This window comes from Martes martes, assembly GCF_963455335.1.
Source record: "Martes martes genome assembly, chromosome: 14".
Lineage (NCBI taxonomy): Eukaryota > Metazoa > Chordata > Mammalia > Carnivora > Mustelidae > Martes > Martes martes.
Genome location: NC_137902.1, coordinates 28,018,966 through 28,043,040, shown reverse-complemented (window position 1 = coordinate 28,043,040; position 24,075 = coordinate 28,018,966). Strand labels below are relative to the sequence as shown.

The 24,075-nt window shown below is 36.6% G+C and overlaps 1 protein-coding gene across 1 annotated transcript in view; it reads right to left on the bottom strand.

The window, feature by feature from the left end:
* Positions 1–24,075, bottom strand: part of ERLIN1 (ER lipid raft associated 1) — a 38,708-nt gene that overhangs the window by 2,538 nt on the left and 12,095 nt on the right. The window contains exons 6-11 of the mRNA XM_080822409.1: positions 22,899–23,024; positions 20,291–20,364; positions 12,933–12,991; positions 10,739–10,830; positions 3,037–3,126; positions 1,920–1,999 (exon numbers count right to left, since the gene is read on the bottom strand). Coding sequence (XP_080678535.1) covers positions 1,920–1,999; positions 3,037–3,126; positions 10,739–10,830; positions 12,933–12,991; positions 20,291–20,364; positions 22,899–23,024 — 521 coding nt within the window. The remainder of the gene's footprint in view (positions 1–1,919; positions 2,000–3,036; positions 3,127–10,738; positions 10,831–12,932; positions 12,992–20,290; positions 20,365–22,898; positions 23,025–24,075) is intronic.

Here is a 24,075-nt window from a genome sequence, read left to right as displayed (position 1 = left end):
GAGGAGGTGGGTTTTGGGAACAGTGATAACTACTAATATTTCTATAGTGACTTAAAGCCTATAAAATGTTTTTGTATCCAATTTCTTATTTCATCTAGCTGAGTTCAACCTGGAATCAGCCTGGAATCTCTGCAGGTTCTCTTAAGCGGTAAACAGGTCAACAGATGAGAGTGGCAGAGCTTCAAAGAGCTGGGCTCAGAACCTTATAATCAACCATCCATGATTCTGCTTTTCTTGACCACATTCTAAAAGTGGAAAAAGACCTCAAGAAATTAGCTGGTCTGGCCTCATGCCCCTACTCAGAAGCTGGTTGTTAAAACTGACTGTGATTAACACGTTTGTCAATCAAACAGATCTTTCTCCCTATCACAGTTTTTAGTTTTTTAAATTTAAATCATGGTGCCATAATACATCCAACCAAAATCTCTCTGGTCTTAATCAAAACTTATTCCTAATATTCCCTGGAATATACTTTCCCCAAAGCCTCTGGGAACCTTTCCTAGTAATCCTTTCCACATCTCAAATCCCCTGCCTTTCCTCTAGACCCTTCATAGACCCCCAACACCTTCCACTCCCTGGGTCTACACTCTCTCTGCTGAAATACTCATCAAATCTGGTCACAGCGCATAACCAAATTACTTTCTAATGCCTTACTACTAAAGGTCATTATCTGATAGCATTTTTCAAAATGGCATAAAACTGCTGTCCCTTTCAGCATAAGGCTAATCTCAGTGACAAAGTCTCGATACTTGTGTGCCCAGCCAGCTTCTCCTATGACACATCTGTTTTGCTAGTTTTATATACAAGTTTCTCACCTTGTCTCCATCTTGACCAAATTCCATTCTGCTTCTATAAAGTCGTGTCTCCTCCGATATGTTAAATTTACTTCTAAATTTATACTAGATTTCAAAGTATTGACAACTTCCATTCTACAAATCTATCATGTCTTATTATCATTTCATCTGAAACCACAGAATGTTGTTCCTTTCTAAACTGAAAGAATTTAAGACCTGTCCATACTTTCAATCTTGACTCTAATCCTTTAAACCACACCAAACACAATGGACCTCCTTCTCAACTCTTTCAATATTCTGATCTATTTTGCAATTAAAAACTTTATAAACCTTGGTCATATTCTTCCCTTCTCAGAATACCACAGGGCTTCTAGCTGCCTCTTCCTAATTCCTGCTAAGTAGGTCTACGTTCTCTAAACCTAGATTAACCCAAGTCCTTTTACAGAAACTGTTCACCTGTACCACGCTCCCTTCTCAAATTATCACACATCAAGTTCCTCACAACTAGATTATTTTTAAATCCAGTAAACAAGCAGTACTCAGGGGCACTTGAAAACGTATGTTGCAGGGAGTACTACTGATGCTTAGCAGACAAGGGTCAGGGATGCAAAATAGCCCGTAATACGTAAGACAGTCTTCAACAATGAAAAAGTATCCCAGCTCAAAATGCCAGGGAAGTTGCTAATGAGAAACACTACACTCAATAAGCTTAGCATTTATACAAAAAAGCTACCTTACCTGGAAAACAACTCTAAATGGACTTTACTCTTCTCCTATTACTCCTGTCATTCCATAAGAAGACCCTCACCTTTCCTGATTACTGAGCCTTGATACGGCAGTATGGATGGATGATTTTTGGTATTTGACCTGTGTTTACATATCTGCCTGTCTTTGTCCTAGCTCCCCACTTTTACAAGGAACTATACAAAATTCTCTCCCCAATGAGTGTGCAATATGTCTTGATAAATGTTTGGCTGTTTTTAGAGAGTGTGATGGTAACTACCCTTCCTTGACACTGGACAGATCACCTCTGTCACAATACAGCCTCCCCCTCCCAAACCCCAGCCCCAAGGAAAAGCAAAATCCCAAACAGTCTATTATTAGGAGTGGCAGAGAGCCAGTCACCTTATTTGAGGTGGCATATTTGTGTGCAGCATAATACTCAGCATCTGCCTTCGCCTTCTCTCGGGCCAGGAATGCAGCATCTAGCAAGCAAAATAGAGTTAGGGTGTTTAAAACAAAGGAAAGTTGTAATCCATTTCCTCAGCTGGGTTAGAGTTCAGATTTTATGTTAAGTAGGGGTCTCTTTCTCTACTGCCTAATATTTTGATCACTTTATTTTTTTAGAGATTTTATTCTTTCAAGTAATTTCTATACCCAGTATGGGGCTCAAACTTACAACCCCAAAATCAAGTCACATGCTCCACTGACTAGCCAGCCAGGTACTCCTTGATCACGTAAAGGCATTTATCAACAACAGTTTTCAAATCCCAGTCCCCAGACACACTCTTCTCAAAGCGGAATACTCTTGTCCACGTCAAAGAACTCTCAGCTCATCAGAGCCTACTTCATTTTGTTCCTTCTTTCCTCTACCCTCATCACTCAAAAAGCCTCACATCCTACCGAGGCTCTAGGCTTCAAGTAAAATAATGAAGTCCAGATACGAAAGCTCTGCTCTATTTATTGCACCATCCCCACCCCCTCCAAATTTGATCCAGAATCAGTTAATGCAGAATGAAAGGAAGTAGTAGTATATAAGAAAAGAGGTTGACTGGTCTTCAAGACTGTGAGCTCAGAACATCAACATCTCACTATATGAAATCAAGGAGTTTGAGAGCCTCTGTGAAAACTGGGGCTTATTTTTTCCTTAAATTTTTTGTTATTTTTGTTGTTGTTGTTGCCAGGTAGAAAAGAAACTGGTAGTGGTGGGGTTTCTTATCTTACACATTCTTTAAAACTAGTTATAAGTAATTCTCATACTTTGCCTGAGAACAAAGTGGTAGCTAATAAGCCACAACTTAAGGACAGAAAATGAAAGGATGAGTTACCTATAGTCACAAACCAAACCAAGAACATGTATTGGTAATTTTTTATAAAAATTTGTCTAGGGTATGAGGGCAGCCACATCCTCCAGACTAGATTATTCTGTCTCTGGCCCTCCCGCCTACCACAATCAAGAGCCTGATCTCTGAGGCAGAGAAGTAGTTTGGGACAGTCAGAGCCTCTTTTCTCCCTGATGTACCTTCAATTTCAGAAATGCGCTTTTCAGTTTCTTTTTCCATCACCTTCTGCTGAAACCGAATTTTTGCCACCTGTGCAATCTTCTCTGCTTCTATAATTATATACAAAAGAAGACACATTCAAAAATATTTCTCTAGTTCCAGAAATACTTAGAATAAATAGCACATTGTCTTAATATTTATACCTATACTTATAACTTATACAATTTTTATGGGCTGTTTCATTAAATTTTATCCCCCCCAGACTATAAATTACTCAACAGAAAAAAGGGAATTTATTTTCTATTTCACTGTTCTGTTGACAGAGCTAGTTTTGTGGGAAAGGGGAGTACAAAAGGTTTCATTCCTTCATGGGATTACACAACAACAGTCCACAAGCTAATGGGAAAAATGATACTTCATGAAAGTACTCAGAACAAAAAAAGAGCAACATAAATGCAATGCAACACAGAACAATCTTATAAAATGGCAGGAGAAAGAAAGAACAAGGAAAGTAAGTTAACCAAGAAAGGCCTTCTGGAAGAATTCCTAAAGAAAATAATGGACATGACCTAGGAGGTCATGGCAGAAGGCATAAAGACAAGAAGAATGAAGGAAGTCACAATGAAAAGGTGATTATGGAGGCAGCTGAAAAGGGAAGACAACAAATAATTAGAATAGAAAGAAGGCTAGATGACTCCCATCTTGAGCAATGGGCTAAAGAATTTTAATATACTCAGGAGCAACTTGATTGATGGTTAAGTTACCATCAGGGAAATGACAAAATGAAAATAATATCAGAGAAGTATAATTCTGACTGCTGCTGAACATGAAAGAGAAAGCAGGCTAATTCATCTGACACTGTGAAAATAAGTGTTGGGGATGAACAAGTTAGTTGCAGCAGGAAAAAACTAAACACCCTCAAGTAAACTAGAGGCCTAACCAAAGGATCCAGGACCAGGGAGGAAAGATTCTAAATACACTTTCAATTCAATCACTGCAATTCTTGAAGAATAATTCTCAATTCTCCTTTTCAGCCAGAGGGTTAGTATTTTAACACATCTTATCTCTGGCCCTTGGGGGAAGTGCATAGCAGGAAAAAAATTTCCAAGTGGCTTCCTATTTCTAGAAGATCCAGTATCCTTTAGCAACAACTCCAGCACATACTTCCCTATTTCCTCATTAGCTTAAAATCAACCTATATCACAGCACCCTCCAAACAGACTACAATGTTCAACTGGACTAGAAACATACTTATAAGCAGAAACTCAAGATAAAACTTGAATTAACAGGTAAGGCATCTGGAGCCTACAGCTAGGACCAAGAGAATGGTGTAGCTAGGACTCAGAGAATGGTGTCTCAACATAGAGAAACTGTTGCAGTTATCCCATTTAACACTGCTCTCTCACATGCAGGGATAAACCAGTAAAGAGCATGAGTAGACTTAACAGTTCTAGAAAAATGGTGGAGTAGGCTTAGAAAACCCTTTAGGTAACAACACTTTTAAGTCCTAGACAAAATATAACAATTTTTTTTTTAAATGCATGGTTAAGATCACAAGAAAGGAGGAGAGATCCTCAAGAAACATAAACAAAGGGAGAGCTGAGCGCCAGTAGAGTGGTGGCCTTGGTGGTGGTTATTAGACAAGTGAGGGAGAGGGACTATTGGACTATTGCTCATGCAGGGTCAGGAGATGAGGCCTTGAGATGTTAGAAATGGGACTCCTTTATAAAATCGAGACCACTAGAGGGCTTCAACTCCAGAGAGGCTAAAAAACTCTACCCACCAGCCAAGTGATAAGTACACTTTCTCTACCTAGACACATCACAGTGAAATTGAAACACCCAAAGGCATAGAGAAAAATGGTAAAAGTAAAAAGAAGAGGAACCCAAACAAAAATGAAATACTACTGCCACAGTGACAAAGAAAAGTAAGTTTCATTAGGCTTAGAACTACAGGCTGGATTACCATTTAAAGAATGAAACAAAACCATTTCAGACCAAAGCAGAATGATTAAGTAACTACTCCTTAGCCTTCACTGAAAAAAACAAATAACAACAACAAACTAGCAGAAAAGAGAATGAATTGCCAAAAACAATGGAGAGGGAAAAGTTAAGTAACACCTATAAATCAAAATATATATTTACGGTAAGAATTGATGATAAAGATAATAGTTAACGGGGGAATAAAAAGAACATAAAACCAGAATACGAGCCAACAATATGTAAAACTGGAAACAGTGGTAAGAATTAAGGCATTCTAGTTTTATTTAAGAGGACAGAAAGGATGATTAGCTTTAGACTCTGTCAAATCAGGTATGCTTATTAACATTTTACAGGTATGACCAGTTATACATTCTAGAAACAGAATACAAATCTACTAATCAAGTAAAAGGAAGAAAAGAATAAAGAAAATCCAATCAATTCAATACCAATCAGAAAAGAGAGAAAAAAGCAGCAGAGGAAAAAAATGTGTGGTAAATAGCACAAAATTAAATGATACAAAACAAATCCAAATATAGCAGTAACCACAATAAATATAAAAAGACTAAACTCACCAGTTAAAAGACAGAGTCTCACATTGGATAAGATAACAAAATCCAGCTATATGCTGTTTACAAGAGACACACCTAAAACATAATGACACAGAAAAGTTGAAAGTAAAAGGATGGGAAAAGATACATCAAGAAAATAACTAACCAAGAGAAAGCTGGCATAGCTTTAATATTAGACAAAATAGATCTTAAGCCAAAAAGTGTGTCTGAAATAATGAGGGTTATTACATAATAGAACCAATTCTCCAGGGAGATGTAACAATCCTGAATCTCTTAATGATATAGTCCTAAAATATATAAAGAAAAAAAATTACAAGTCAACAAATCCACAGTCATAGTGGGAGACTTTAACATACCTCCCCTCAGTAACTGACAGTTCAAGAAGGCAAAAATTAGAATACAGCAGATGTAAACAACACAATTCATAAGCCTGACCCTAATGGATAGATATAGAGAACACTATCCAACAAATACCAACAAATAAAGAAAACACATTCAATCTTCTCAAGCACACACAGAACATTTACCAAAAAAGTACCATGTATTGACAGGTCACAAAGAAAATTTCAAAAAATATTTCAGAATCCATATAACAGATCATATTTTCTGACTATCATGCAATATTAGAAATCAACGGTAAAGCGGTAGCCTCCTGAAAACCCATCCAATAAAAAACTGAAAAAATACTTTTAATACTTCATAAGTGAAAGGAGAAATCATAATGGAAATGTTTTTTAAAAACTAAAACTGAACACCAATAAACTACATTTCAAAACCTGTGAGATATGCCCAAGGCAGAACTTGGAAGAAAATTTATCATCTTACATGTTTCCATCAGAAAAGACTGAAAACTAAAGAATTTAATTAACTCAAGAAGTTAGAAAAGAACCAACGAGAAAACTCCAAAAAGACAGGATAGAATAATAAAGTAAGTGTAAAGAATGTAATAAAAAAGTAAATGATAATAGAATCAACGAAATAAAAATGCAGTTCTGTGAAAAGAAGAATGAAGTGTAACAGACCTCTGGCAAAACTGATCCAGGAAAAGAGAAGGCACAAAATAATACTAAGAATGAAAAGGGGGCATTCATATTTGGTAGAGGGTTTTAAAAATCAGCAGGAAATTCTGCAAATTTATGCTCCCAAATCTGAAGTTTCAGATGATAATTTGCTAGAAAAATATACTGCCCAAACTTAAAGAAACAAGTATCTGAAACTGACCTATCGTTAGTACAGAAATTAAACTGGCAGCCTAAATGCTACAATAAAAAATAAACAAGCATACAAAAAAGCACAAACCCCAAGAGACCAAGATGGTTTTTACAAGTGAGTTCCATCAAACCTACAAAGAGATAACATATTTTATATAAAATGTTCTAGAACACAGAAAAAGAAGAAATGCTCTCTAACTCATTTTGAGGCTAGTGTAACCATGAAAAAACTGACAGTAAGCTGAAATTTATGAAATACAAGTAAAAATGAAAATAAATAAAAGTAAAAAATTTAAAGACATTATCAGCAAGACATAAAGAGAAGTGTATTGGGTGACTCTCCTACGTCATGATCAAGTGGGTCTGTCCCAGGAAGGCAAAATAATTCAGTAATAGAGAATATATTAATATAATTCACCACACTAACAGCTTCAAAAAGAAAAATTATATGGTCCTCTCAACAGATACAGAAAAATTTCTCAAAGTTTTAATAGCCATTCATGATAAAAAACTCTCAGCAAGCAAGAAACAGAAAGAAACTTCATTAACCCAATAAAAATTAGTTAGAGCAAACATCACTGGGAATATTTAAAGTTAGGAACAAGACAAGACTACTTGTTGCCATCCTTCTTTTCAACACTGCACTGTAAATCACAGCTTAAACCAGTAAGTTAAGAAGAATACAAAAATGTGGGACTACAAAGAAAAAATCGGAACTGTCCTGAAGACAATTTGACTGCTCACATGGGAAACTGAAGAGATTTTCAGTGAGACTGCTAAACAAATAAAAAAAAATTAACAGCGTACCTCCACAAAAGCAAAAACCAGTTAGAAAATGTGCCTTCAAAAAAGAGCCTATTTGGTACACCGGGGTAGCTCAGTCAGTTGAGCATTTCACTCTTGGTTTTGGCTCAGATTGGCTCAGGTCATGATCTCGTGATCTCCTGATCTCAGGGTCCTGGGGTTGAGCCCTGTTCGGGGATCTGCCTGTCCCTCTTCCTCCCTCTCTGCCCTTTGCTCTGCGTTCGCATGCACACTTTCTCACTTTATCCTCCTCTGGAATAAATGAGTAAAATCTTAAAAAAAACCCTATTTATAACAGTAAAAAACTCAAGGCATAAACAGGAATAAAACTCTAAGAAAGAAAGCGCCAGAAATTTAAGAAGAAAATTATAACACCTTTTTGAAAGACCTTTCTCATAAATGGAGAGATATAAACGAATTTATAAGATTCAGTATCATAAATATTGTAATCCTCTCATATTGACATGTACAGGTAATGTAATTCTTTTTTTTTTTTTTAAGATTTTATTTATTTATTTGACAGACAGAGATCACAAGTAGGCAGAGAGGCAGGCAGAGAGAGAGGGGGAAAGCAGGCTCCCCGCTCAGCAGAGAGCCCGATGCGGGGCTCGATCCCAGGACCCTGGGATCATGACCTGAGCCGAAGGCAGAGGCTTTAACCCACTGAGCCACCCAGGTGCCCCAGGTAATGTAATTCTAATCAAAACTTCAGCACAGCATTTTACAGAACTTGAGCTGGTTCTAAAATTTATATGGAGGAATAAAAAGCCTCTGATAGTCCAAGACAATTTTAGGAATAGTTAGGAATCATTAAAAGGAATAATTAAGGAGAAATTTGCTCTCCCAGATAGCAAGACTTAACATAAAAAGTGACAGTAAGTGAAACAAGGTAATTCTGGAGAAGGACAGAGCAAAAAATTAAAACAAAACAGAGACCCTAGCAACAGAACAAATTATATACAGTATCTTGTTATAAGACAGATGAGGCATTAGAAATAAATAGAGGAAATAATGAACTTTTCAATAGTCTAAAATAATTGGCTTGTTACATGGAAAAAATAAACTGAATTCCAGTGTCACACTAAACCCTAATATAATTTATAAAATTATACTATAAATTTATAAATTCCAGATGGATTCAATATCTAAATACAAAATGCAAAACTGTAAAACTTTTAGAATAAAACTATTACTTTGGGGATGGGAAAGAATTCTTTAACAGGATAGGAAAAGCACAAATGAGAATGGAGAAGTCTGAGGAATATGAGTACATGAAATTTAAATATATAAGAATGTCAAAGACATCATAAAGTTCAAAAACAGGCCACAAAGTGAGAGAAGATATTTGCAATGCATAAATCTGGGAAAAGGATTAATATCCAGAAGATATAAGGAACTACAAATCAGCTCAAAAAAACTAATCAGACAGTGGGCTAACAGTTTATTAACAGACAACTCACATACAAAAAAAGAGAAACTTGAATAAACAATATTCAACTTTCCTAGTAATCAGAGAAATACAAACTGAAATTATGATACGTTTCCCATCATCACACTGACATAAATTTTAAAAGGTCTAATGACTCTTAAGAATTGAGGAGGATATGCAGAAATGGGAATTCAATAAGGCAAACAAAGGATTGGGAATTCAAACCCTGCTGAAAAGAAGGTAAAATGGTAGAATCACTTTGCAGAGCAATCTGGTAATACTGAATGTTATACATTTGAAGATGTATGTACTCTGTGACCCAGCAATTCTACTTCGAGACACGTATTCCAGAGCAATGCTTCTCAAACTACCTATGGGAAAGCAACCTCCCCCCTTATTTGTATTTCAGTCTGTTGGGAAGCAGTATTTTATTAATTAGAATAAAAATTAATTATTAGGAAAACTATTAAAAACAAAAACACGGGCTCCAGTTTTTTATTATTAGACTCAACAGACATAAAATGTGCAATACTGTAAGAACTTCTAAGTGCTCATTCTCAATTCTGAAGTCACCTCATTATGGATCAGAAACAAAAAGCTGGTGATATAGGGCACTGACCGACACTACATGTTGAGTAGCACTACCACAGAAAACTCTGAATGTGTGCACAAAAAGATATGGCTACTGCAGCACTGTTCATAATAAGGAAAAACTAGAAACTACCTAACTCTTCAACAGTAACCTGTTAGTATGAACTGAGGTTCACTCACAGAATGAATGCACAGCAGTTAAAAATTAACTACATCTACACATATCAATATGAATAAAACTCAAACAATGTTGGTAAAATAAAGGCAAGTTGTGAAATAAAAGAGTTTGATATTTTTATGGTTTAAAGACAATTCTATGAGTTGTTTATTGTTATATATTTACAGTTACAGATACTGTTATATATTTACAGTATAAAAATATGGACAGAAAGATCTGTATAAAAATTTTAAAATAAAACCTAATTAGAGAAGGGAAGTCAAGAAATAGGACCAGGTAAGGGTACACAGGAGGCTTCAAATGGATAAATTTATTCTTAAAAAAAATATGACCTGAAAGGATGTGGCAAATATTAAGCCTTCATTTTACTATTCTCTGTGCATTCCTGCATACTTGAAATCGTTAATGAAATATTTCTTAAACTTCCAGCATCCCAAAGAACAAACAACTGAGAGTCTAAGAGGGCAGTCCAATATATAGTATCCTGGAGTTAGAGAAGTTTCACTGTGATTCAAAATAAGCTGTAAGCAATCCTGCCCTTCTGTTGAAGAGGACATCTATCCATCCACATAAAACTCAGTGCATGTCAACAGGAAGGATGCATATTATAATCCTGAGCTTTGGCCAAAAAACTTTCCTATTTTTAAACTATAGGAACAAAACTCTACTCCACAGAGGCTAGTGTTGCCCAAAAACCCTACCTATTTTCCTTGTCCTTGAAAAAGCAGTAGCAGCCAATGTCATGGTAGAGAGCCAAAGCACTTAACTAAGTACTGACACCATCTAGTTTTAAAGACTGTAGAACATCTGAATATACAAAAGAGTTTCTAGAATTCTCCACTATGTATGATGCAATCTTATTTGATCCCATCAATATCCAGTGTCAGAATGACAAAGAACAGGACAAACTCATAAAACATGGACTTAAGACATCCATTTCAGAAAGAAATTCAAGTACCTATAACAGCCTTTTTCCTCTCTGTCTCAGCTTCTTTCTCCACAACCTTTTGTTTCTGTGCAGCTATAAGAAGTTTTGTCTTTTCAGCCTCCCTGTGAATCAAAATATTATTAAAATTAGAAATGATGTGCAGTCACAGCCAATAAATCTGACTCTATAGTGGGTCAAAGAACCATTTGCAACACGAACTTTCTGATCCATTAAGGTGCTTAGAGAGGTGTTACCCCTTTTTCCTTAAAATAAATCTGAAGCTGAAAAGTGAAATGATTTGCCCAAAGTCACCCAGATATAGGAATCAATTTATATATTTGAATTTTAGTCTGACCTCTTCCTCTAATTGTATCATGGAAAGGCCTGTGATCTGCAAGTACCCAGAGTATATAAATGCTTCCTCTGTTGTTAGGCCTCCAGCTAGCCCATACAGCACCTCTGGGCCAATCAGCAAAATGCAACACCCTCTGGGCAGATGCAGTCCCTCATGTCCATAGGCTGATAAATAGAATGGAGCTAGATTTCAGCCCCTTCTTAGGCTTACCCAGCTACCCTATTTATAATTAGGTGTTAGTTATTAGGTGGTGAACTGAGGCTCAAAGTAAGAAGAATTTTCTAAGAATCTGAGCTTTCTAATAATGGAAATGTCTGGCCCATCATTAAGCATGTACAAGTGGTGACCAGGTGACCACAGAGCAGAAAAAGTATAAAAAAAGATTACTATTATGTGGGCGGTTAGACCTCAAGGTGGCATTTAAATGTGGGATTTTAATAGTCAGTAAAATTAGGAAAGATCCAGATTTATCTGAAAAGTAACTCCAACAGTTCCCCCAAAACATTTCCCCCCAAAGAGCTCTCCTTTCCTCCTGTCAGAATTGATAAACACATAAAATGGCATTCTTGATACTAGGAGTTATCTGAGGGCAGAGAATATATAGTCTTCATGTTTCCATCACTAGAAGCTATCATACTGAAAACCCAAGACATCCTGAGCCTTCAGTCAAAAAAATTTTTAGGGTGCCTGGGTGGCTCAGTTATTAAGTGTCTGCCTTTGGCTCAGGTAGTGATCCCAGGGTCCTTGGATCAAGTCCCGCCTGGGATCAAGTTGAGTCCTGCATAGAGCTCTTTGCTCAGAAGAGGGGGTCTGCTTCTCCCTCTCTCTCTGCCCTTCCCCCTGCCCATGCTTGTTCTCTCTCACATGCTCTCTGTCAAATAAATAAATTTTAAAAGATCTAAAAAAAAAATTTTTTTTTTTAATACCAATGGATCAGATCCATGATCTATCCAGCCTGGCAGTCTGTGCTTTATAGCTTTAAAAGAGGGAGTTCCTTTTCTACTAATGAAAAGGGAAAATAAAATTCTATATAACAGAAGATAGAGACTTGGGAACAGTAAGGACTCAGCAGTAAATCACCCCAGGAAGAAGAATTATTATTTCTTGAACCCTCTATACTTAGAGTTGTATTCCTGACTTTTGCGAAGTTATTTTTCCAGCATTTCATATTTTTCCTCTTAAAATACTAGCCAAATTTCCTAAAGACTTTTGTTTCTTCTTTTCAGTACCTGTCATACAAAAATAATACTGCCATTTCAACCACAGTAGGTATTTCCCTAACATGAATATTCAGAACACTAAGAAATTAATTTCACATCAAGCAAATAACTTCTTATTCTCACTCAGCCCTGGACCCAAAAAGGAGAAGACTACCAGTAGTCAATTTAGGCAAAGCTTCCCAGAAGCAAATTATAAAGATCTAGGTGTATTTTTAGAGACACAATCACATATAATGGAAAACCAAACTTTGTACTGATTAGGCGTCTATTCTTACTATTGTAACACAGTGACACAACATGGGTACTCTCTTCAACCTTAGCAGCTAAGACTCTTTCCTAAATTCATATTTAATTCAAGATATTCATGTCCACATTATAACTCCTTGGCCTTTCAGCAATAGTTCTAGAGCAAACTGCATCCTTAGCCACTAATGCTGCTCCTGAAATGTTCATATATAAAGAAAAAACTAAGAATACTATAGTGAATTAAGACACAAGAACAGATAATATTACCAGAATTAAAGTATGGAAAATAGATATACACCCCACCCCAGACTGTAACATCTCACATATAAGTTTTCTCTACACTGGTATATTAATATTAGGCAGCCCTAAATAAATGTTTTGGGATCTCAAGCATATTACTCACATTAACTCAAAATTTCTTCTTATGGCTTCCGGGATTTTGGGTTTTGTAACACGCACAGCCTAAAAAATAAAAGTGAAAAGCCACAGTATATTTGAAAAATAAATCTTCAAACTACATTTTCTACAGAAAAGCTCCTCAAATGAAACTAATAAAACAATTAAGACATAACTGCCTACTAACATGTGTGGAGATTCCACTAGAAAATCTATTCTTCATGCCATCACACGAAGAATCAAAGATAACACGGCTTCCTGTTTCCTTAAAAGATGCCTGCCTACAGGGGTGGGGGGTGGGGATATCACTCTATCCACTACAGAAACAAACTCCTTTAGGGAAAAGGTTCTCCCTTAAAAGACCTCTACAAAGCTCTTCAGCTGGATACTTTCGTTTCCTTTTCAAGTCTGCAAACCAAAGAAACAGAAGGAAGGCAAAATTACAAGATTTAAATTGTGAAGTGGGAAACAGTAAAAACAAAAATAAAACCAAAAAAGTTCAGGTCAGTATATGCAACTTAATACAGTGAACAATAAATGTATTTCCTATTTCCTAAACCTCCAATCACTCAGTACCAACTATACATAAAGAGTCCAAAGTTGAAGGAAAACAAATACCAGTTAACAGCTTATGTTCTTTCTTCCTACAATCTCACTTAGAACAAAGTCTACTTGTCTTTGTAGATACCCTTTACTAGATACTGTGTTTCCCTAACCATCCTGTACTTTGACATTAATTAAGATTATTTACTTGGGAAGTGCAGCCTTTTGAAGGCTGAGTTTTCTACACCAGGCAACTCTCTAAGTTTCTGATTAACCTGTTAAACATCACTCACCGCCCCCCCCCCATACTGCAAACACACACAAAATACTGCTGATCTGAAGAAGTTTTAATTTCTCTTCGAAAATTGGCTAAACCTTTAAGCAACAAAACCTTTAAGCACATAACCTTCTTTTTATTTAAATTCAATTAACATAAAGTATATTATTAGTTTCAGAGGCAGATTTCAGCAATTCATTAGTCTTACATAATACACAGTGCTCATGACATCACGCAATCACCCCAGCCCCCAGCCCCCTCCTCTTCAGCAACCCTCAGTTTGTTTAAGAATGGTTAAGAATCTCTTATGGTTTGTCTCCCTCTCTGGTTTCGTCTTGTTTTATTTTTCCCTCCCTGCTCATGTTCTTTCTCAAGCACATAACCTTCTTTTAAAAAGGCTTTTGAAAAAAAAAAAAAAAAAAAAAGGCTTTTGAAAGAAGACTTTCAAGCAACACAGACTTCCCTACGTGAAAGAGAAGAGTAAAATCTGTAAAGAATTTGAGAACTATCATAACCAAATACAAGAAGTAGTGAGATGGAATAAGAAGCTAGGGACTGTAGTGAAAAACTCATTATATGCTAAAGTTGAGGCATGTGAGGACATAAGGAACAACTCATGGAGATAGCTAGAAGACAAAAATTTATAATCAGCTTTTGTGAGATTCCAGATTTCACTATGTGACTACCAGAAATGCAGATGATTTCCAATATGTATTAATATGATTCAGAAGGAAGCACTGTCATTTTGCATTTAATTAAGAGAATAGCTATACATCCGTCTAGTCTTATTTTTTATTTATTTTTTAAAGATTTTATTTATTTGACAGAGAGAGACACAGCGAGAGAGGGAACACAAGCAGGGGGAGTGGGAGAGGGAGAAGCAGGCTCCCCACTGAACAAGGAGCCTGATGTGGGGCTCAATTCCAGGGCCCTGGGATCAAGACCTGAGCCAAAGGCAGACGCTTAACGACTGAGCCACCCAGGCACCCCTCTAGTCTTATTTTTTAAAGAGCATAAAACATGACTGTTTTCTGAAGACATCTTGCTGTATGAGGCTGAAGAACACACTACATGCTTGCCAATCTTGGAATCTCGGAATTCCCAAGTATGTGTAAAATAAGCACCTACTGTAACAGATAATGTAAGTTACATTATAACAGATTTAAAAAATAAAATGACAAGGTGCCTGGGTGGCTAAACGGCTGGGACTGAACCCCACATCAGGCTCCCTACTCAGCAGGGAGCCTGCTTCTCCCTCTGCCTCTGCTCCCTGGTCATGCTCTTTCAAATAAATAAAATCTTAAAAAAAATTAATAAATGACAACATATCCAAAAACAATGGCCAAAATACACACACGCAGGAGTGGAAAATGAATGTACTTGAAAGTGACTGCTGGCTTATAAACATATATTTTAAATGGAAACCCAACATATAGTCACTCTCTTTAATAACATAGGGAAAAAACATCAAGGATGTATATTTTCACCACTCAAATTTGACACAGTAGTTGTTCAAGAAAAATGAAGTATAAACACAGAGAAGAGCAAAATTAAAATACTGATTATTACAGAGAATGTTTATTCAACAAGTATTAATTGGGTGCCTCTGTGCCAAGCGCTGTTTGTTCTAGGCACTAAGAATACAGCAGTGAACAAGGCAAGACTGCTCTCATGGAATTGAAAATTTTAAAGGGAGAAAACACAACAGATAACAAAAAGCAAATAATGAATAAGAAACTTTCAGATAGTTATGAATGTTAGGTGAGTAATTTAAAGAAGGTGGTTTGGATACTGGGAAATGGTTGTAGAGGGGAAAATCAAGATCTTATACTTCGGCATAATTAGATAAATAAAAAATCTAAGGAAATTCATAAAGTTGCACAAAGCAAGATAAATTAGCTCTAAAAGACCTATTGTATAACACTGCACCTACAGTCAATATTAATGCATTGTGCACCTAAAAATTTAAGAGGATAGATTTCCTGTTAAAGGTTTATACCACATATACAACAACAAAAAATCCAAGGAAATTAACCCAAAAAATTTATTAGAAACAGCAAATTCAGCAAACCAGTAGCTACACAATAAAACTTACCAAGAATCATTTGTAATCCTCAATGATCATACAAAAAAATACTACATTTAATTGCATTAAAACTCAGTAAATCCATGAGTATTAATTTAAGATATGAATTTCTCACCTGGTCAAAAATTCTAAAGAAACAAATATGATATGATTAAGTAAAGCCATAAACTATGTTCCCAATTTTAAACTTATGTGCCAATTTAGGTACCTGATAGAGCTTGGAAATATCAATAATGAAAACTCAGCTGGAAGAATAAGCTTGCAGAAATATCAAAGGCCACTATTTTTACAAAGATAATACATCTTACCATATTTTAAAAATGAGTAAAAAGTTGATTATCATAAACATATAGTGATGTGTTAAAGAAGGAAGGCTGACAAACAGACCGGAAATTCTAAAAATGCATTCCAGCTCTCCTAAGAAACTTTTATGGCAAGACTAAAGCAAGCAAAACAATGGAGATCTTGATCTACCAGTTTAAAAACATGAAATGACACTTTTTTCATTTGGTAATTCTTTTTATAAAATCAACATAAAACTATAACTAAATTAAAAGATCCTCCTCACTGCTATGCAGAAAATGATGTGGATAAAGGTAAAAGTCAAACAGGGACGACGTTGTAGGAGACAACTGTTTGAAGTCCAGGCAAGAGATGGTAGCTTGGGGGCGCCTGGGTGGCTCAGCGGGTTAAAGCCTCTGCCTTCGGCTCAGGTCATGATCTCAGAGTCCTGGGATCGAGCCCCGCATTGGGCTTTCTGCTCAGCCCTCTCTCTCTGCCTGCCTCTCTGCCTACTTGTGATCTCTGTTCTGTCAAATAAATAAATAAAATCTTAAAAAAAAAAAAAAAAGAGAGATGGTAGCTTGGCTTAGGAAGACAGCAGTAAAGATAGAAGAACACAGTTTTACATGGATTTTGGTGGTAAAATCAGCAGGGCATGGGGTCTGATTAGATGTTAAGGGTGAGAGGGTTGTTAGAGATGCCTCCCATATATCTAGATTTGTCAGAGGGAAGGAGGGGTCATTTACTAACAAGAAGGAAAAAATAAGAGAGAAGATTTGATGGGAAAAGACTAAGGGCTCAATAACTAATGAAGGAATAGGAAACAGATGAACAAAGTCCAAAAAACACTGTACTTTATAATGGGATTTAGCATACACTAGAAATGGCATTTCAAATAAGGGAGATGGGGACATAAATTACTGTATAATTCTTGTTACTACCAAGTTGGGGAAATGGGGAATTAGAGCCCTATCTCACACCTGACATCAAAATGAATTTCAGATGAATTAAAGATTCAAATCTAAAAACACAACTGTAAAGGGGTGCCTTGGTGGCACAGTCAGTTTAACATTCAACTCTTGGTTTCGGCTCAGGTCATGATCTCAGGGTCATGAGATCAAGCCCCAGGTTGGGTTCCACTCTCAGCATGCTCTGCTTAAGTTTCTTTCTCTCCTTCCCCCCACCACCCACCGCCGTGCCCACGTGCTCTTTCTCACTCTCTCTTTAAAATAAATAAAACAGAGAAAAAATGTTGTAATTTGAAAGCAGCTTAAAACATGCCAACACTACAAAACACCACAAAGAAAAAATACTAAAATTTCTACAGAAGTTTAAAACTTCAGAATTTCCAGGAGGAAAAAGGTAAGTGGTAAAGAAAAAACTAGGAGAAAATACTTCCCATCCATTTTAGAGTTGTAATAATTAACATTTAAAAAATAGGTTATTTATTTACTTAAAAACAGCTTAAATGAGAAAAAGATAAATTATTAAAAAATGAACAAATACAACAAACAATTCACAAATGAAATACAAATGGCCATTAAATATCCTAGGGCATTCAACGTCAATAATTAATACAAAATACCAAATTAATTTCTCTCAAAGGATTAAGAGAGTTAGCACGGAGGGTGCCTGGGTGGCTCAGTGGGTTAAAGCCTCTGCCTTAGGCTCAGGTCATGATCCCAAGGTCCTGGGATCGAGCCCCACATCGGGCTCTCTGCTCAGCGGGGAGCCTGCTTCCCTTCCTCTCTGTCTGCCTCTCTGCCTACTTGTGATCTCTGTCAATTAAATAAACAAAATCTTTAAAAAAAAAAAAAAAGAGAGAGTCAGCACGCATCTGTAAATTATCTGGGTACAATCACAAAATCAAATGTGTAGGAAACTATACCTCAGCAACACTGCCGATGAGAGAATAAGATGCTAAAATTTTTCTGAAAGGCCACATTTGGCAATATTTACCAAAAAGCCTCCAAACAGGGCAAATACTTTGATTCCTCAATCCTACATTTAAGAATATATTTTAAGGAAAAGATTTAAAAAGATGTATATATAAGCTTGTCATTGCAACATGTGTCTAACAACGAAAATTGGAAGCCATAGATGAAACAAAAAATATTAAAGGTGATAATGTAGTGAATCTCTATTTTTGACTTGAAAAGATGCTTAAATATACTGTTAGTGAAAAAAGAAGCTATGGTACAATCCCACTTTAATTTAATATTATTTATACCTATAAACAAACACATGCTCCTCTAGATTAAGAAGAGCCTGGAAAGATACAACAAACTCTTATCTCTGCATGGTACAATTATGGGTGAATTTCATTTTCTTATTCATCTTTTCCCCAATATCTTAATTTTTAAAAAAACATAGAGAACACACTTGCATATAAAAATATTCAGAATATACAAAATACTACTACAAATCAGTAAAAAAAGGCAAAACGACACAACAGAAAAGTGAGGAAAGAATATGAATAGGCAGTTGACAAAGTACAAAATGGCCGAAAAAAAACCCCACAAAAAAAACCCCAAGATGCTCAACCCCATTAATACCAAAGAAATGCAAATCAAAGAGAGATATAACATCATTCCATATGGCAAAAATCAGCATGTCTCATTGGTCAACTGCTGGTGAGCTTTATGGAGAAACCGGTACTCACATATATTGCTGATAAAACTATAGATTTGTGCAGGTTTTTGAAAGATAATTTGTACATACAAGGAGATGTGCCAAAAAATTCCTACCCTATTGTTAACAGCAAAAAACTGGAAACAACAGAGGAATGATTATGTAATATAAGGCAAAGAATTCTAGGCAGCTGTTAAGAATGAGCTACATCTCCCAAGTAACAACATGAGCAGAATCTAAGAATCTGTGACATTCACACTTATTATCTTTAACATAGAAAAGCAACTCCCACCACAACTGAATGGACAACCAGGTGAATTTTACGAAGTTTGCACTGGACTTTTCAAATGACCCCTTAACTTTGGCAGCTTCCCCTCAGGCACCAGTCAGAGATGATGGCACGGCATGAATAAGGACAGGGAAAACCCTCACCATCTCCAGTCTGTTATGAGATCACACGTGGTCACTTACAGTGAATGCACATTCTCAACAGTGCAACACTTGAGACTCATGACACCAAAGTTTTTCTCTTTAGCTGCAGTAACCATTACCACAACGGATCTCCTAGAAACTCTAAGAGAAAAGGTACTAGAGAAGCCATATTACCACTTCTCAGGTAATCCAGACCTACAACCATAGATACCTTTTAAATGTTACTATGACCACTGTAAGATCTGCACTTCACATTGACACCCAATATAAACATCTACACCACTTAAAACAAGTTTTACAGATCAATACTTAAATTTAATACATGTCGTGTGCTCTCATTTCTTTTCTTACTCAATTTTATTTTATTTAAAATGCTGTCATGATCTACTAAAACTGATTTTAGAATTACTCATGGATTTCACCCCAATCTGTAAAAACACTGACTCAAAAAAGCCGGCCCACAACCCCTCACCATTCTATCTCCCAATGCCGCTACCACCGCCACCACCATCACCACCACCAAACTTATCTGCCACCTTCCTTTTATTCAGGCCATTCTACCCATCTGAAACACCTGCCTTACTCCTTCCCCACCACATAAATCCTGCTAATTCTTCCAGACCCACCTAAAATCCCAACTCCATTATATTGTTTGCAGGCAGACTCTCTTGAAATGTTCTTGAATTTTAAAGACTTACAGCAATAATCATCCCACCAGTTCATCTGTCAATTAATCATATGTGACATCTGTTTTGCTAGAATTATTGTTCAAATCTTATACTTGAAATCCTTGTTCATAATCTTACTGAGTCTAAAGCTTTACTCTTATACTGATTAATAACCATTACTGTATCTTAATAATGCCTCACAATCAGCAGCACATGGATTTCATTTCCTTGTAAAAGCCTCAGCTTATCAGCAGAAAATGCTAGCCAGGGCAAGCTACAGAGTATTTTATTTTGGCAGAGACCTAAAGTCAATTTGAGAAAGCTATTCTACAAAATCCCACAGCATTTCAATTAAATAACTGCTGAATAAATAATGTCTAATGAAAGAACAATTCAATTCAAAGTTCTCAAAATTCCTAGAGAATTTCCCTAGGAAAAGGGCTTACCTGTATGGTGAGGCCTGGGGCCATGATGTTTAAATCTTTCTGGAGAGCTTGCTTCAGGTTTTCATCTATTTGATCTGTTTTTGAGGCCAAGAACAACATCTCTTATGATACTCAAAAAAAATTTTTTTCATATTAATACTGAAAAAAACCCAATCATTATTAGACTTAAAGTTTCTATGATACTGCTCTATAGAGCTTAAACCACTTCACTTATATATGTGTATATATATACATACATGTATGTATATATATACATACACATATATGTGTGTATATATATAAAAAACTAATTATATATTATAAATATAGAAGTTATTGTATATACACTAAAAATGCATATTTAGTTTTCCTTTTGTATGGGAGAAAGTGTGAAGAACTGTCAAACAAAGACTTTAAGGAAGAAAGATGAAAAGTAGGTTGTTTATCCAATAAATGAAGATTCTAAGTCTCTAATATCTTAATTCAGTGTGGTTACTGAATATGTGTCCTGATTCTCATAAAAACCAAATTCCCATTTTCAGTCTTTTTTTTAGGGTTTATTCATTTTCTAAGATTTTATGTATTTGAAATAGAGCTAGAAAGAGAGCACAAGTAGGATGGAGAAGCAGACTCCCCGCTCAGCATGGAGACCGATGCAGGGCTCGATCCCAGGGCTCAGAGATCATGATCTAAGCTAAAGGCAGATGCCTATCCAAATGAGACACCCAGACGCCCCTAAGATTTATTTATTTGAGAGTGAGTGAGTGAGTGCGCGCACATGCGTGCACACGAGCAAATCAGTGGGGAGAGGGAGAAAGAATCCTCAAGCAGATTCCCCACAGTTTTGGAGCCCTATGCAGAGCTTGACCCCAGGACCCTGAGATCACGAACTGAGTCGAAATTAAGAGTTGGCCGCTTAACCAACTGAGACACCCGTGTGCCCCTCAGTCAGTCTTTAGCCCAAATCTCCAAATAACTAAATTTCATTTCCATGGATCTCTGCTAGTATTTTGGATTTAAGAGGTGGGTGGAGGGTACGACTGGGTGGCTAAGTCAGTTGAGCATCTGACTCTTGATTTCTGCTCAGGTCATGACCTCAGAGTCGTCAGATCAGCCCTATGGCAGGTTCTGCGCTGAGCATGGAGCCTGCTTGGGAGTCTCTTCCTCTCTCTCTCTCTCTGTTCCTCCCACCCCATGCTCATGTACACACTCACTCTCTCTTTTAAAAAAATTAAAATTTTAAAAAAGGGAGGGGGCAGGCTGACAGAAAGGTCTTTGAAGTACACAAGAATGGACGATAAAGCTATCACTTCACTTGGCCTTGTAACTCATGAATTTTCTATCCACCTCAATGTATTTTCACCATTATTAAAATGACTGGTGATGTGAGAAATGAGGACAGTTTTCTCCTACCCCTAGTAGTTGTCAATCATCAATGAGGACTCAATTGGTAGATCTTCAAAAGGATCAGCCAACCCTATGCCTGCCTGTAAGAAATTCACTAAGAATTCCTGGGGGGAGAAGTAAGCAACCAATAGCAACAACTCTATCATAGGCCATAGCTTTCACTACCACAAATGAAAAGTAATTTGTGCAGAAAAGAGTTAACACAGCAGGTCTGAAGCTATGATCCTCAGAAAGGCCTGTTTCCAAGTTGGCCGTTAGCTGACACCCAGAATATGGATCTGGAAAGGATTCCCACTATTCCCAGAACTTGTAATGACTCACTCTGCCTAACTTGTTATACAAACAATGTGGTTTATGCTAACATGTGCCTTTTTTCTGGGACTATGGAATTTTGGTATTTGCTAAAGGCAGAGGATGCCTATATGTTAGCCCCTAGTAAAAATTCTGGGCAGCAGGGCTTGTGGGTGGCTCAATGGGTTAAGTGTCTGACTTTTGATCTTGGCTCAGTTCATGATCTCAGGGTTATAAGTTCAAGCCCCATATCAGGCTCTGCACGGGGTGTTGGAGCCTGCTCAAGATTCTCGCTCTACTGCTCCCTCTGCCCCTCCCACCTAAAAAAAATTCTGGGCAATCTCTAATGAGGTTCCCTAGCAGACAACATTTCACATGTGTTGTCACACTTTAATACTGAAGTGTATCCTGTATGCCTCCACTGGAAGAAAATTCTTGGAAACTTGTGTCTGGCTTCTTCCAGGTTTTACTTTGTATCCTTCTGTATCCTAGCTATGAGTAGAACATATATTGAGTCCTGTCAGTCTTCCTAGCAAGTCATCAAACATGGAGATGGGTCTTGGGTAACTCTAAGAAAAGACTTCTAAATTTCCCCAAATATTCTATTAAAATAGCAACAAAGCTAATTTTCATTAAGTTATCATGGTAAAAACAGAATATAGCCTGCAAATAATCTTTTTCCAATCTCTATTAAGTTACATATAGATTTCAGAAAATTATCATTCTTAAAATATCTTTTAAGTATTCACTTAATTTAATCATAAGAAATTTTAAACTTAAGAGAAATACTTTAAAGACAAATGTTCTATTATAAATTCAGAAGAAATGCTTAAATAGGATAATGTTTACTAATATTATAGAGTCCATAGAGTTGAGTAAGATTTCCAATTGGTTATTCACATATTTAATTTATAATGAATAAGATACTCACCAAACAATTCAATGTAAACTTCTTGAAGAGTGTGGGCACTACAAAACTGGTTCAGTTCGTGGTGGATTTTATTGAAGATTAAGGTCTTGTCATAATCTGCAGTGTAGTTCCTCACAATATCAAACACTGAAGGAAAGGTAAAATCCATTTTTATTCATGTATCCTCTAATTCAGCCAAGGTAAAAGTTACAATATACATGAGGAAAAGTGACCAAAAAATAGTGGAAAAATGAAACAGCTCACAAACCTTGATGCATTCCTTGTGCTCAATTTTCCAAATATTACTGCGTTTGCAATTCTAATGGGCAAATTCTGAGTTCCATACTAAGAAGAGTATACATTATCTTGGAGATAATAAGGAACCGTCAAATGTTCAAGCAAGGGTATGACACAATCACATTCGTACTGTGGCAGCAGTGGTGTGAAGATGAATTGTGAGGCAGGGAAAGTGTAAGGCAATTACTGCAAAGCAGAAGTTTAGCAAGGATGTAAAGAGGCCTGAATTAATTGAAGGACATTGGAAATAAAAGAAGGAAGCAGCTGCCAAAGACCATTTTTGAAAAGGTAGTTTTTAAAGACTGTAAAAAAGGATGCCTGGGTGGCTCAGTCAGTTAAGCATCTGCCTTCCACTCAGGTCATGATCCCAGGGTCCTGGGATGGAGTCCCTCCTCGGGGGCTCCTTGCTCAGCAGGAAGCCTGCTTCTCCCTCTGCCTGCCACTCCCCCTGCTTGTGTGCTCTCTCTCTGACAAATAAATACAATCTTAAAATAAATAAAGGCTGTAAAAAGACACCAACCTAGAAGGAAAAGAAGTGAACCTTTACCGGCCGAGGCTTTATATCAGGAAATTTACATACATTAATCATTTAATTTTCACAAAAATATTTCCTCATTTTGCATAATAGGAAACAGAAACCAAGAATTTCAGAAATGTTCCTAAGGGCACATACTAGACCACACCAGAATCTGTGCTCTACCTACTAAAACATGTTGTTTTCTTCCTTCAGACCCAAGGATTTGTTCTACTGGCTTTCCCATGGAAGATTTCAGATGTAACTGCATTCTAGATCACAAATGATGGTCAGGCCATCAATAAATACTTGCTGACTAATTCACCTGCCTGGTCATTTCCAAGTGAATTGGTGATCCAACAGTTTCCTTGTCTGTGGCTACAGAAC